This window comes from Chaetodon auriga, chromosome 11 (assembly GCF_051107435.1).
Source record: "Chaetodon auriga isolate fChaAug3 chromosome 11, fChaAug3.hap1, whole genome shotgun sequence".
Classification (NCBI taxonomy): domain Eukaryota; kingdom Metazoa; phylum Chordata; class Actinopteri; order Chaetodontiformes; family Chaetodontidae; genus Chaetodon; species Chaetodon auriga.
The window spans coordinates 24127479-24142618 of NC_135084.1; the positions used below are offsets into that span (position 1 = coordinate 24127479).

The 15140-nt window shown below is 45.1% G+C and overlaps 1 protein-coding gene across 2 annotated transcripts; it reads left to right on the top strand.

Moving 5' to 3' along the window:
• The first annotated feature begins 316 nt into the window (after positions 1-316).
• Positions 317-14847, top strand: dlk2 (delta-like 2 homolog (Drosophila)). Of its 2 annotated transcripts, none has more exons than XM_076743567.1 (6): positions 317-435; positions 6271-6379; positions 10630-10687; positions 10821-10951; positions 11565-11709; positions 11917-14840. In XM_076743567.1, exons 1-6 carry the CDS (start codon positions 430-432, stop codon positions 12710-12712), a joined length of 1245 nt encoding a protein of 414 aa, XP_076599682.1. In that variant the 5' UTR covers positions 317-429; the 3' UTR covers positions 12713-14840. The 2 variants fall into 2 exon arrangements, with proteins under 2 accessions (XP_076599682.1, XP_076599683.1); XM_076743568.1 differs by lacking the exon at positions 317-435 and adding an exon at positions 3891-4036 and having other exon boundaries at positions 11917-14847.
• The last annotated feature ends 293 nt before the right edge of the window (positions 14848-15140 follow it).

Consider the following 15140-nt stretch of genomic DNA (forward strand, 5'->3'; position numbering starts at 1 on the left):
CCAATCAACACTCATTAACACCTGAGTGTGCAGATGCAGCCGTCAACTGAAAACACACAGTGTAAATACGTTAGCGTCGCAGGTTTGATTTCATTTAACACCACAGTTATCTGACGAACAGCAGGAGACCAAGCAGCTCCTCCTCCACACACTCCAGTGTGTGTATGTGTGTGTGTGTGTGTGTGCTGGGGTCAGACCCTGCAGAGAGGGAGTGCGTTAAATGAAGAGGAGGACGGGCGGAGGACGGGTCTCCTTGTCGTCCGTCTGCAGCTTCAAACACAAACTCTAAAATAACCTGCAGAGGAGCAGAGTGTGTGTGTGTGTGTTTGCTGATGTGTGTGTGTTGAAGGGCAGCAGAGAGCAAACACACTGACTGGAGCTGAGCTGAATATTAAGGAGGCTTGTGACATCAAAGGAGGACGCTGTCAGATGAAGGTAAAGATCCTTTCTGTTGGCTTCACGCTCACTTTACTCTTAGAAGTCTTTACACTCAGAAACCTTCAGTGTTTGATTGACGTCAGTCAAAGCAGAAGATCCCAAACTGACCTGAGCAAGGGACCCTCCTCTTATTGTCAGTGTGTGTGTGTACATTTACTGAGACAAGTGAACAGTCTGTAAAATGGTTCAGAGTAGCTCCAGCTTCAACAGTAAAATGCATTGCTATGAACAGTCTAATAATATCATTCAGTTCATGTTGCTGATGAACTTATTTAAGTGACAGTTTCAATGCAGGATTTTACTTGTACTTTATGTACTTTATGTTGCAGTATTTCTGCTTTGAGTTACTCTACAGTCTGTGAAGTTTCTGTTAATCGGCATGAGACATCAACCCGAACCTGTGATAACGATCACTCACTGTGCTGTAAACTGCCTCCATGAGCCAAAAACTGTCCTGTGTTACCATTGCAACCATAAACCGTGAGCTGTGATGTCAGCAGTCTATGCCATACCTGCAGACTCAAACAGGTGTGTGATTGGTGATTTCTACACCTGCATACACTTCTACACTGTCTGTGAAGGGGAAACCGCCTGTGTGGCATCATGGGAAATGTAGACACCAGAGACTTTGGACTAAAGGTGAAGACATGTCTCTCACAACAACGAGAACCAGTGCATGAATAGACACAGTTAACGGTTCGATCAATGGAGGAGGGACGCTCATGTTTTACACTTGAACGCCTCACTGACAGCTGAATCCAGCAGATCTTCTCTGATGCTTTTTATTTCTGTTGAATCCTGCAGAGACGCTTCAGACCTGCTGCTGGTTTATTCTGACAGTTTCTCGCTCGGCTGGGATCAAACACACTCGTTCAGCTTCAGCAGTCTGTAAAAATCAGTCCATAAATACCAGCCCTTCAAAATAAAAGCTCAGTGTAGACTCAGAGACTCAGAGGTTTGCCCTGCTTCACATCATCATCTTCAGGTTAACCTTTGGTCTTTACTGAATGAGCAGATGTTTTCTGTGTTCTTCAGTCAGGTTTTACGTCTGGACCTAATCGATCAAACTATCTTGTTTTCATCTTTGGCATCACGTCAAATGCTAGAAATGGTTTAAGCTCTGTTTTTACACACGATTGGGTAGTTTCACTTTTTAACTAGTAACTAAAGTGGTCAGATATATGTAGTGGAATAAATGTCTAAAGTAGTTTAAAATGCAAATACTCACGTAAAGTACCTCAAAACTATACTTAAGTACAGTACTTGAGTAAATGTACTTTCGACTAGTTCAACCACCAGCACTGGTGATACAGGAGCCTTTCCTGTCTCTGGAGCTGCAGTGTTTAGGTTGTACCTCTTTGTGGATGAGAACATCAGCTGCCTGTAAGGAGGTGAGCTTTTGACCTTTGACCCCTGTTGAAATGTAACAATTTGATGAGCTCCCTGATGAAAACACATGAAACACTGATGTGAGTGTTTGAGGTTGAAGGACGTTTCAGTTTCGGTCTGATGAAACTCTCAGAAACATCACACAGCTGCAACTCTCAATCCGCATCCTGCTCGCGTCCAGGGCAACCAGCTTCCTCCTCCTCCTGTTGCTATGGCAGCAGTTGGCCCCCCTGCGTGGCAGTGTCAGCGTTCCTCTAAGTGGATTATTTCCTCCTGGAGTTTTTAAAGTCCAACCTGTCAGTGCTGAGAGCTGCTGGAGCTGCGAGACACAAACCACAAAGACACTTGAAAAGGTTTTCTTCTTCTTCCTTCCTGCCTCTCACAACAGTTTGCTGTTAATTTCAGGCAAGGAACTTACCTGCACTGTTCCTTGCAGTACAAATGTAATTAGATATGAATGTGGGAATGGGAAAGGCTCCTGTATCACCTGTGCTGGTGGACGAAAGTTATACACAGTTCAAACAGCATAACAAACAGCTTACGACAACTACCATCACAACGCATTAAAAAAAAGTATTGTATAACAAGCAAGGTATGAACATTGCATGTAGCTAGCTATAAACAGTCCAAAAAAGGCTAATACCAACAGCTGGCTATTTACAGCACAAAAAAGGGCTAATACCAACAGCTAAGTATAAACAGTACAAAAAGGGCTAATACCGACAGCTGGCTAAAAACAGTACAAAGAGAGCTAACACTGACAGCTAACCACAAACAGTGCAAAAGAGCTAATATGGACAGCTAGCTAAGTTATCTACAAGCAGTTCAAACAGTTAGCTTTAAACTGTTAGCTACACACAGTTCAAACAGTTAGCTTTAAACTGTTAGCTACACACAGTTCAAACAGTTAGCTTAAAACTGTTCGCTACACACAATTCAAACTGTAAGCTTCAAACTGTTAGCTACACACAATTCAAACTGTTAGCTTCAAACTGTTAGCTACACACAGTTCAAACTGTTAGCTTCAAATTGTTAGCTACACACAGTTCAGACAGCCTTTAACTGCTGCAAAATGTACACCAGTCCCAATTTTGACAACCGGCTAGCTATGTAGAGTCAGGTCAATCCAAATAAATTCAAATGTTAATACAAATTCAAATATTTAAAACAGGAATCAGAGACCAGACACACTGAGCTAAAGCTAAAAGCAAAAACAGAATTTGAGATACTTTATATACTTGGCTGGTTTAATCTACAACAACGCATCATATTCTATAAGACCATCATATATTTGCAGCCTGGCTGTCCTGTGAGAAAAACAGGCTGTTTTCAGCTTTGTGACGATGCATTTTCAGTTGATCCAAGAGGCTTTTTAAAGAGTTCATTTAGCTGAAGAAGGAGGAGAATTTTCTGAAGCCATAAAGGTGCCTCTGAGATGTAGTGGAGTAGAAGTATAAAGTTGCATAAAATGAATGTACTCATACTGTAAACTGTACTTATGTAGGCCTATAGTGCTTGAGTAAATGTACTTAGTTACTTTCCACCACTGTTTTTGGTGTTTGTTCTCACGCACAGACTGTAAGAGCATTTAAATCTGCAAATATCTGCTGCTTTACTCAAGAATGCACACAGGAAGAAATCTCTGTGCGTGTCTATGTGTGTGTGTGTGTGTGTGTGTGTGTGTGTGTACATGTTGAAGCATTAAATTGGCCACCTGTTGCTATCCATTCTCAAACACACACACTCCCCTCATTCTTTCCTTTCTCAAGCAAACACACTGAAAGAAAAGATCTGTGTGTGCTACTGTGTATGTTCCTCACTCACATACCAAAGCGCGCACACACACACACACACACACACACACACACACACACACACACACACACACACACACACACACACACACAGAGTAATCCAGGCATGTCAGTTCCTGTCTTTGTGGAGGTTGTGTTTGTCGCTGTAATCTCTGGAAAAATGATCCTGCTCGTTATTTCCCGCCGCCTGTCAGTCGAGTGTGTGGGCAGAACGACCTAAAGGTCTGTCGCTACAGCAACAGGCTGAACAGACAGAAGCTCAGAGCAGGAAGAAGAGACGAGCGCAGAGAGAAAAACACACAAAATGAAGAGATCCGGCAGGAGAAACAAGGAGATGTGAAGATATCAAAACAGCAGAAGAAGAAGGAGGAGGAATTGAAAACAGGAAGCAGCAGGTAGGAACAGGAAGCTGGAAGCATGACACATCACATGATTGAAAGTCTTGTCCAGGTGCTGAGCCTGTCAGGGTTACATTTAAAGGTGCAGCCTGAAGAGTTGTGAAATCCTGGCTCTCCTGTACAGCGAAAGGTCCAGGACGTGTTTAGCTTAGCTTAGCACAAAGACTGGAAGCAGGGGGAAACTGCTAGCTTTCTCTATCAGAGAAAAACTCCACCCTCCAGCTCTGCCTGTTTTGCAGTAGCTGAGTTGACGGCTGAGCTGCTGCGTGACTCTGCTGCCTGCCCTGTGGAGTTTCTCTGTTGTTGTTGTGTCTGTATGGTTTTCCTCTAACAGTCCAAAGTCCAGCTTTACAGTGAAAGTTCAGGGTCAACAAAACATCAGACTGTAACATCACAGACTGCTGTTCATTTCCTGTTTCTGACCCACAGACCGCCATCGTGCAGTCACCGTACAGCAGCTTCAGTCTAGATTTTCATACTAACAATATAGAAGTGACACTGTCTGTGGCAGCGATGAACATCCAGAGGATCATCAGCTGAACCTGCTGCTCCTCTGGTCTTTGCGGAGCTTAATAGAGACTTTCAGTTCATTGTTTATCTGTCAGACACAACTTCACTGTTCTGCCTCTCTCTCATAACGCCATTTTCAGAGAAGAAGCTGTAAAAAGCCTCAGTTCAGCACCTGCTGAGCAGCAAACAGACACAGTTAGAGATGAGCTGGTAAACAAAGTGCAGCATGAAGAGCAGCTAAAGAGCCAGAAATTCCCCTCAGGAGGTGGAGGAGACCAAAAACAGAGCTGAAAGAGAGATGAGTGCTGGACTTCAAGGTGCAGTAGATGATTCTAGAGAAAGATCCTTTGGGACCAAAAGCAGCAGTATTGGATGACCTGGATACTTCACGATCAACTGGCTCTGACTGGTTGTTTTTGTTCAGGCAATGGATTCTAGGAGGACCCACAGGAACCTGACTCACCTGTCTCATGTACTACTGTCAGGATGCTTTGATAGTTTTACCTGCTGAACCTTTCAGCCTCATTTCCACTGCTCGGCTCGGCACACACACTTTTGTATCAGGTGCTTTCCTCAGTCATCCTCTTCAGAGTTTCACTTAGTATCACAGTGATTACTGTCTGTACATCATGTTTGCACTGCTAACTGCTGACGGCCTTTTGATTGTTTGTCTCTGTGATCTCAGAGGATCACAGGATGATGATGATCAATGATGATCTTCTCCACACGTTTACAGACTGAGCTGCCTGTTTCAGGACTTGTGCAGGTCACCAGGAGCCGGCAGCTGAATCTCAGCCTCAGTTACATCCAGTTCAGCCTCAGCTCCGTCATCTGGAGCGTCCCACTGAAAATGAACAAACCTCCACGCTCGTCTACAGCACGATTTGCTGTCGATCATCTGCAGCTGATCACGTTTGTCTCTGTAACTTTGCAGAGGTTGAATCTGAATAGATCTGAAGAGGACAGATAGGCCCAGAGACAGACTGGTCTCAGATCAGCCTGCTCAGTGTCTCGGTGAGAAACCTTCAGACTCAACTTCCTGGATCAGATTTCATGTCTCGTGATGGACAGACAGTTGATTTATCCTGCTGAATCACAGAGGACAACAACATCTCCTGAGTGTGAGTGTTCAGAACAGATTTCAGATCAAAAAGTGTAAACAGGATCAGTTTTTGGTCTCGTCCACCTCCTGAGGGAAAAATCGGTCTCTTTAGCTGCTGATTGCTCCACTGTGTTCACCAGCTCGTCTCTGACTGTGTCTGTCTGCCGTTTGCTGCTCAGCAGGTGGTGAACTTAAGATTTTTACAGCTTCTTCTCTGACAACGACGTTATGAGAGGGAAGCAGAACAGAGGAGATTTGTTTGTTAAACATATGTCGAGCAGAGATTTCAAACAGAGATGAATGAGTTAGCTTTCATACAACGATCAGCAGCTTTTGAAGAAGATGTCCGTGGACCTCTGTGACGTGAAAAGCAGGAAGTGTCTGATGGAAGCGTGCAGTGTGAACACAGCCTCCGTGTTAACAGTGGATCCTGGAGCAGCTTTGATTTATGTCTCTGACACCTGGTTCAGACCTTTGATCAGGACGATGACAGCTCGAGACGCTGAGCTGAAGACGACACTGAGCCGCTGTCTCACCTTTCAGGAGCCGTCATGTGTTTATCTACTGCTGACAAACTGACTCCAGGTCAGAGACCAACTCGTCTCTCTCTCTCTTCCAGGTCGTCGTCCTCACGGCCAACATGTCTGCGGTCAGAGCCGCAGCCGTCCTACTGCTGCTGAGCTGCTGCGTCCTCGTCGTCCACATTGTCCCGCCCTGCAGAGGTCAAGGTAAGGTCACATGGGTACACGTTCACTCTCCACAGGAACCAAACCTCATTCTACAAACTGCTGCTTTAAGGGCTCAGTCGGCTTTAAATATTCAGAGGTCTGTGACGTTAGAGCGGCTTTAAATTCTGTTTGTTCAGAATCAGCTTTGTTGCCAAGTAGGTTTTCACAGACGAGGACTTTGCTTGGATATTTTGGTGCATAACAGTCACAATAAACACAGCAAGAGAAAGGAAAAAAGATGTAAATTATATCTGTTTTAAATGAGAAGAACAGCACGGCTTTATGGACTAATCATCTCTAAACAACTCTTCAACTCTGTCAGAGGTTGGTGGAATAAAATGATTAAACATCACTTTATTTTTAGTCATTTTAAAATGAAAGCTTTGAAGTAGGTTGAGCAGGGATGAGAAGGTTGAGGAAGGTGAGCAGGGGTGAGGAGGCTGAGGAAGGTGAGCAGGGGTGAGGAGAGCAAGGAAGGTGAAGACAGACGTCTCCACACTCTGTTTGTTTGAGCTGAGACATCAGATCTGTCTGAATGTTGAAATGTGGAAACATCACAGAGCTTCAACGATGAGCAACATGATATTTTCATTTTCCGTTTGTTGTAATCACCATGAAAAATGTTTCATCAGCTTATGAAGTAAAATAGCAAACCGCTTCTTCAGGGTGTAGTTGTCGCTGATATAAAGCAGTATTTCACTGGTGGAGTGTGCTAAAGGAAGTATAAACAGGGTGAACAGAATCGGTCCGAGCACAGGACCTTGTGGAACTTCATTGTGCACAGAGGAATCATCATGAACATGAACAAACTGAAATCAGTCTGATAAATAGGACTTAAACCAGTTTAGTGCAGCTCCTTTAATGCTAATGAAGGTTCCGGTCTCTGTAATAGGATGTGATGGTCAATGGTGTTGAATGCAGCACTAAGATATGACAGGACCAGTACAGAGACGAGTCTTTAACCAGTGCTGTCTCTGTGCTGTGATGCTCTCTAAATCCTGAATGGAAATCCTCAAATAAACTTTTGTTATGCAGAAAATCACACGACTGAAACTCATGAAGTCATTCCTGCTGAGGGCTAAAGGACTACCTGGTTCAATGCAATTATGGCTCTCTGTCAGCCTGGCTACAGTGCTGAAGAGAAACCTGGGATTTGTTCGTATTTTCCTTTATTAACGATGGCTAATAGGCTGCTCTGGCACTGCAGAGGGTCTACCTGTGCTTTAAGACTGTCTTGTCAGGCTGAACGAGATTCTTTCATACTGGTTTAACATCATTTCCTTTCAAGTTTTCATCATGTTTGCTATAATTTGCGGGTTTGGGCATATACCCTGGAGCTAACCTCCTGTTTTATTATCTTCTGCTTTAGAGGGTCAGTAGAGTGGAGCGTCATATGCTGTGAACCTGCAGTACAATCAACCAGATGATCAGTTACTGAGGGACTGAAGTTAGAACAGCAGTCCGTTGTTGTTGCAACGTGGCATTGAACTAAATACTGATGCAATCACTATTTTAATTTAAGCTACAGCACGATCAGATATGCGGCTAATGTAGAAAATTTTCCCCAATGGCAGGCAGTCAGGTAATAGGAATTCAAAAGTTATTAAATGATGGTCCGATAAAAGGATTCGGTGACTATTCATTTGAAAAAGGTTGGGACGCTGTGACAAATGCAAATATAAACAGAATGCGATGAATTGTGAAACACTGAATCCATATATATTAGTTACATGTGAGGTTATATGTTAGCTCTATGTTAACTGTATATAGGTGCTGGTGATGTAGTGGTGGTGCGGTTGTAGTTCACACTGCGACACACTCGGCAGCCGGATCGCGTTCCATCACGCTACCTCCTGTTTCTCTCTGTAATCAACCTTTGTCACAATCACGGGCTCACTTCCTTAAGTAGCTGTGATTGGACGGCTAATGAGAGGAACAGATGCTGCCCCTGAACCAGCCAATCAGAGAGCAGCAGAGCAGCCAGGGGGTGACTTCAATCAGTGAAGCATTCAGCATGTTTAAAGCTGCAGCACGAGCTAAAATTACCCTGAGAAATACAAGAACACACACACACACACACACACACACACACACACACACACACACACAGAATCACACACACAGAATCACACACACACACACACACAGTCATGTATACATAATTTCTGGGTACATTACTTTGGGGACTTACATTCATTTCCTGCAGACTTACCCTTCACCTCAGTCTTCTTTATGGGGACCTGCATTGTGTCCCCATAAAGAAGACGAGTCCCCACAAGGTGAAAAATACATGGTATACAGAAACACACACACACACACACACACACACACACACACACACACACACACGCGCACACACACACATGCAGAAACACACACACAAAAACCCACATAAGATAATACTCAGGGAAAGTACAAGTACCTCACAATGTCTGTCTGCCTGCCTGCCTGCCTGTCTGTCTGTCTGTCTGTCTGTCTGTCACGTTTCATATTGAAAGATATTTCGTCGGCGTTTTCGTGGTGTGTTAAAAGCTTTAATAGAAGAAAACAGAAAAACTTTCAAATGCAAATGAAAAACAGCAGAAACCATTAAAGGAAGTTTCCTGAGCAGAAATGCAGGTGAATGAATTTACAGGTGGAGTTTTACCCGTTTTACCTGCTGACTGCAGGAGCCACCAGTGGCCCTCGGATGGCCCCTGAGTGGCCCCCGGGACCCTTACTGTACTTCACACCAGCTCTGCCAAAGATGACACACAGAGAACGGTTCACTTTGAGCGTCTCTGAGCAGCGTATCCATAGTGACTTCATAAACAGGAAGCAGTGGCTCGTCATTGACTGGGCACGGCGGGACGGACGTGGATCCTCACTGAGCGCGCTCAGAGGCGCTCGGCATCTTATTGTTCTCCGTTAATCCGAACTCCCCCAGCTGTCAGATTAACCCTCCGCTCGCTGTTGTGTGCCTCTTCTCAGATAACACTTAGCACCTCACAGCTGTTGGGGTCATCAGTGACTCGGGTGGAGTACCCGGGCCCCACCACGGAGCTCCGTCCTGGGGCTGCCGGAGCCCAGAGGACGAGCTTGTTGTCTCTCTGCGAGGACTCCCTTTGAAAACAATCCTCCTAAATTCCAGCCGACACTTGATCCACTGCCAGCTTCAATCCACCTGCGTTCAGAGTGAAGAGGTCAGAGGTCACGGCTGTTGGTCTATACACGGAAATACTGCTAATAACTTGTGGGTGATGCTGGAGATCAGTTTGATCCTCCGGAGAGGAAATACCACTGAAACTGGTCAAATAAAAATCTAATAAACGCCTGCAGACAAGAAGCCACAGAGGCGATGTTTTCTCTGCCGTCTGTCATTGTTTGACGGAGGGAACCTGGAGCTTCTGAAAGTCCAGCATCTTCACGATTTTCCCCCAGAATTGATCACATCAAAGAACTGATCAGGGTGCCTGTTTGTTTGACAGACAGGTGATGCTAACACTGTTTTCCCACAACCCACGATAAGTTCAAGGTCAGAAGCAGAGTGAGAGTCTGCAGCCATGCTAACGGCTCTGTGAGGCTGTGCTGAGACACAGTGCTGCTCTGACCGAAATGCTAACATCAGCATGCTAACATTAGGTGTTTCATTGTGTTTATTGTGTTTGTTTTATTGGCAGCAGCAGGCCGTCGCTGTTTGTCCAGCTGTCTCTCTGACAGACGGGCTGAAACAGCCAACACGTGGCTCAGCCGCCGTCAGAGGTCAGAGGTCAAACTGTCTGCTGCTAATTTCTCACCAGAGACCTGAAACACTTGAAAACATGCAGACAGCTGACACACACACACACACACACACACACACACACACACACACACACACACACACACACACACACACACACAGACTCTGGGAGGGTTGCTGGTTGGAATCCCAGCAGCCTTCACAGGTTTAATCTGACTCTGGATCAGTTCTGAGGTTTTCCTGCTACATCAGAACTTTATGAAGTTATGGAGTCACTTAAATATTAAGAAACCTCCACATCCTCCATGTTGCTGTGGCGCCACCTACTGGCAGTTATTGTAGTCTGGGTCACAGGCCACACCCACGGAAATATGACAGCAAATCACTGAAGAGACAGGTCTCATTTAAAAAACACAACCAATGATGAGCCTCAGACTTCTTTCTTCACCGTGATGAAATGATCTTAACTCCAGGTTCACTTACAAGCTTTTCTTCTTCTTCTTCTTCTTCTTCTTCTTCTTCTCTGCAGGAAGTGACTGCATCTGTAACATCACCAACAGCCGCTGCGACGAGTTTGGAGTCTGCAGGTGAGACATCTATCAATAATCAGTGATCAATAACTTCTGCTTGCTGTGGCGGAAGGCAGGGTGGGTCGCAGTTCACCTGCTTTCAGATCAGGTGTCCTATCACCTGGTCACATGACTCTGTGTTTGCTTCCAGGTGTGACCCCGGTTGGGACGGCGAGCGCTGCGAGCGCTGCGTGCCGATGCCCGGCTGCCTGCACGGCTCCTGTCAGCAGCCATGGCAGTGCAGCTGTGAGGCGGGCTGGGGGGGGCGCTTCTGTGATAAAGGTCAGTGGTGGAGGAAGTACTTGGATTCTTTACAAAGTGCTACGACATGAAAATACTTAAGTACTCGAGATACAAAGAGTACAAATGTATGACCAGAAAAATCTACTTTCAGTGTCAGAAGTATGAAAAATGTTGAATGGAATCAGAACGTTAAATTATGGAGCTTCAAGGTCGTTCACAAGATAAAAATCTTCATTTACATACCTGAGCTGCTCACCTGTTAATCAGCAGACCTTCGTCTGATTGGTCGAATCATCAACATCACTGAAAACACCTGAAACCTTTAATCTGTAACAGTGCATCATATTAAATGATCATCATCATCGTATATTTAGTGTGTAAAATCAAGGATAAAATAGCATAAATTTGATATACTTAAGTAAAGTACAAGTACCTCAGAATGGTACTTCATCGTCATCATCAACACTTCAGAACAGTTCGTGTACTGAGACATCCGCTGGCTTTGACTTTGACTCACTCAGACTGTCAGACCTCCAGGCGTCTGGTCATGATGATGCTGATGATGCTGATGCTGATGATGCTGATGATGATGATGCTGATGATGATGGTGATGATGGTGAGGATGATGATGATGAGGATGATGATGTTTCAGACCTGTTCGTGTGCTCGGAGCAGCAGCCGTGTCAGAACGGGGCTACCTGTGTGATGGAGGACAGCGGTGAATACACCTGTCTGTGTCCTGGAGACTTCCATGGCAGAAACTGTCAGCTGAAGACTGGACCGTGTCAGCAGAGGAGGTCTGTACAGGTGTTCTCACCTTCTCCTCATCATGGAGGAAGTTTCCCACATCCTGCCGTTACAGCTGAGGATGAATATTTTGGATTTAAGATATTTAAGATTTAGGCTTGGTGTAAACTTGGAAATAACTAAAACAAACTTCAGATTCAGACAGAAACAAAGTGCATCTTTCCATTAAAATGTATTTTCTGGTGTTTCTTCTCCAGGTCTCCGTGTAAAAATGGCGGCCTATGTGAGGATGCTGATGGCTTCGCAGCAGAGTTGACGTGTCGCTGCCTGGCCGGCTTCACAGGGCCGCGCTGTGAGACCAACATGGACGACTGCCTGATGAGGCCTTGTGCCAACGGCGCCACCTGCCTGGATGGCGTCAACCGCTTCTCGTGCCTCTGCCCCGCCGGCTTTACTGGGCGCTTCTGCACCGTGAACCTGGACGACTGCGTCAGCCAGCCCTGCCTCAATGCCGGCCGCTGCCTCGACCGTGCCGGTGGCTTCCACTGTGTCTGCCGGCCTGGCTACACTGGATCCACCTGCGAGAACACGCTGAGGAGCCATGACGACCATGAGCCCGGATGGACCACGCTGGGCTGGGAGGGAGGAGGAGGCAGGCTCAGACCTCACCTGACCACTGGGGGGAAGAACCAGAGGAGCAGCACCACCAGCGGCAGCAATGGCAGTCATCATGGTGACAGGCTGTTCAAGGTGACGGTGAGCGAGCGCAGTGCCGCCGGCCTGTCGGAGGTCCAGCTCATCATCCTGCTGGTGCTGGCTGGGATGACGCTGTGTGTGGTGGTGCTGACCACCGCCTTCGTGCTGCGGGGTCACTGCAGGAACTGTGGCCACACCCTCTGCTGGCAGACAACATCATCATCAACATCATCATCATCACAGGAGCGAGGACAGAAAAGCAGTCGGCGAGGGCGGCCAGAGGAGCAGGAGTGTCAGATCCACTTTTTGAACGTAGCAGAACCAGAGAAGAAGAAACTGAATGCCGAGGTCATATAGACTAAGTGGACATCCGAGCACAGGAACAAACAGAGAGAGAGAGAGAAAGAGAGAGGGAAGGACATGCTCTCTCATCCCACACCGAGGTCAGAGGTCAGAGGTCAGAGTCTGACTCTGACAGCTTCACCTGACTCATGTTCAGGTCTGAAATGGGTCAGTTCAACAGGATGTGGTCTGATTTTTCCAGTGTGCACCTGCTGTCAATATGCAAATGAGCCATGACATCATCACTTTTACTAACATTTGTATCCACAGATTGATCATGTGACTGGATGTGATTGGTTCAGGTGTGTTATGCTAGCAGCAGTAGCTGCTCAGGTTTGATCAGCTCTCTTCTGTCTGTCTCCACATTTTCAAAATTGTTGTGGCTGACATCAACAGTGTCATTACCTGAGGACATTTGTCAGACATCACACAGCTCCCTGAGACACTGAATGTTCTGCTAAACATGCAGTAGACCTCCACAACACTGGAGACACCTGGAAACACCTGGAGACACCTGGGAAAAGTGGAGACACCTGGAAACACCTGGAGACACCTGGAGACATGTGGAGATAGTGGAGACACTTGGAGACACTTGGAAACACCTGGAGACAGTGGAGACACCTGGAGACAGTGAAGACACATGGAGACACCTGGAGACAGTGGAGACACCTGAAGACACCTGGAGACTGTTGTCTGGTCACTGGAAATTAAAACACTGCACACATCAGATTTGTATCATGAACACATGAGAAGACGTGCAGAACTCTTAATGAACTCAATGACTATATTGTGAAGTTTACAAACAATATGACAGTTTTTACAAAACAAATTCTGTAAAGATCAAGTGGACGATGATTTTAAGCAATAAAGACGATTCGTTTTTTCACTGCTGCCATGACAGTCACACCCACGGACAGAGGCTAGCTGTTTCCCCCTGTCTCCAGTCTTTATGCTAAGCTAAGCTAAGCAGCTGCAGGCGGTAGCCTCAGTGTGGAATCAATCTGAACATTTAACTTTCAGAGAGGAAGAGAAGAAAAACAGAGGTACAGAGATGAGCTGAGACGGCAGCTTTACATTCTGTGTTAAACACAGAAGACGTCAGAGGACTTTTCTCTCTCTCACTGTAAACAACATTGAAAAAGCTCAGAAGAGGACAGTTTGTTTCTTGTCTTTTGTTTGTTCTGCAGGAGATGAAAGAGTAGCATTGTGGAAGCAGGTACCTGTGAGGAACGTCACCTGGTTTCACCTGGTTCAACTCAAACTAGCAGGACTGCTGTCACATTAAGACATTTCTCGCAGCTAAAAACATGGCTGATGGAGTGATGTGTGACCCAGCTGAGCTCTGTTCACTGCAGCAGCGACTCAGTCGTCCTCTGGAAGAATTCAACAATATAAAGACATTTCACTGTGTAACACTACAAAAAAACCTGCTGAGTCATGGAAAGTCAGAGCTGAGCTACTGTGGACTCTTAATGTGACGAGTCAGTATTCCTGCTGACTTCCTCTGAGTTTAAAGTATGGAAGCAGATCTCTGCCAGAAAAAGAAAACAGAACCTGATAAAAACATTGGCATTGTTAAAAGTACCTTAAATAAAGAGATTTAGGTGAAATGATGACATAGATCTGTGACTTCCTGTCTCACAGTTTATCTCACAGTTTTCTAAACTCCATACTGTTTTCAACTGACTTTTAAAACTGTGACTTTAAAATTATATTTTATATATGCTGTATCATAATTATGACTTTCTAACTTAAAATTGTGAACAAGTCAAACAAATACTCACCATAAGATAAAAGTATGAGCTATAAATCAGAAATGTTTGAGTAAAAAAGACTTTGTTTTCTGCCTTTGTGCTGTATTTCTTTTTTATGGCACTAATGAACTTCCGCAGTATACAGATGAAATGTATTGTTAATATAATGTGTTTGCCTTTAACCTTGTTTTTATATTTTCGCTGTTTTCCACATTGTTCCTCTGTGTGCTCTTCACTTTGATGTGGTGATAAAACAGAAACGCTGCATCTCTGCAGCTTTAAAAGCTAATTTATTGCTGTAATTTATCAGTGAAACGTTTGTGTGATGTTCTGGGCTGAGAGTCGGAGGTTTTTATAACAAACTGTGTGCAATAAAGTTGTGAATTATGAGCTGTGAAACCTGTCGGCGTGTGCTTTTATATACAGTCGGACAGCAGGCGTGACATCCTGAGACATAAACCAGGACATATAAAATATCTAATATCAGAAAATCCTTCAGAGAGATCTCACCACCTGATGATGAGTTCACGTTTTACAACATGTAAACTACACAAGATGAGTTGTTTTAAAGCTGATTCCCACACTTTTTTAGACCAAATATCAGTAAAAGCAAACCATCAGTATCCTCATTTTCAGCAATATTCCTCTTGGCCCAAGTACACATCTTTATCTTTAGCCTAGCTTAGCAC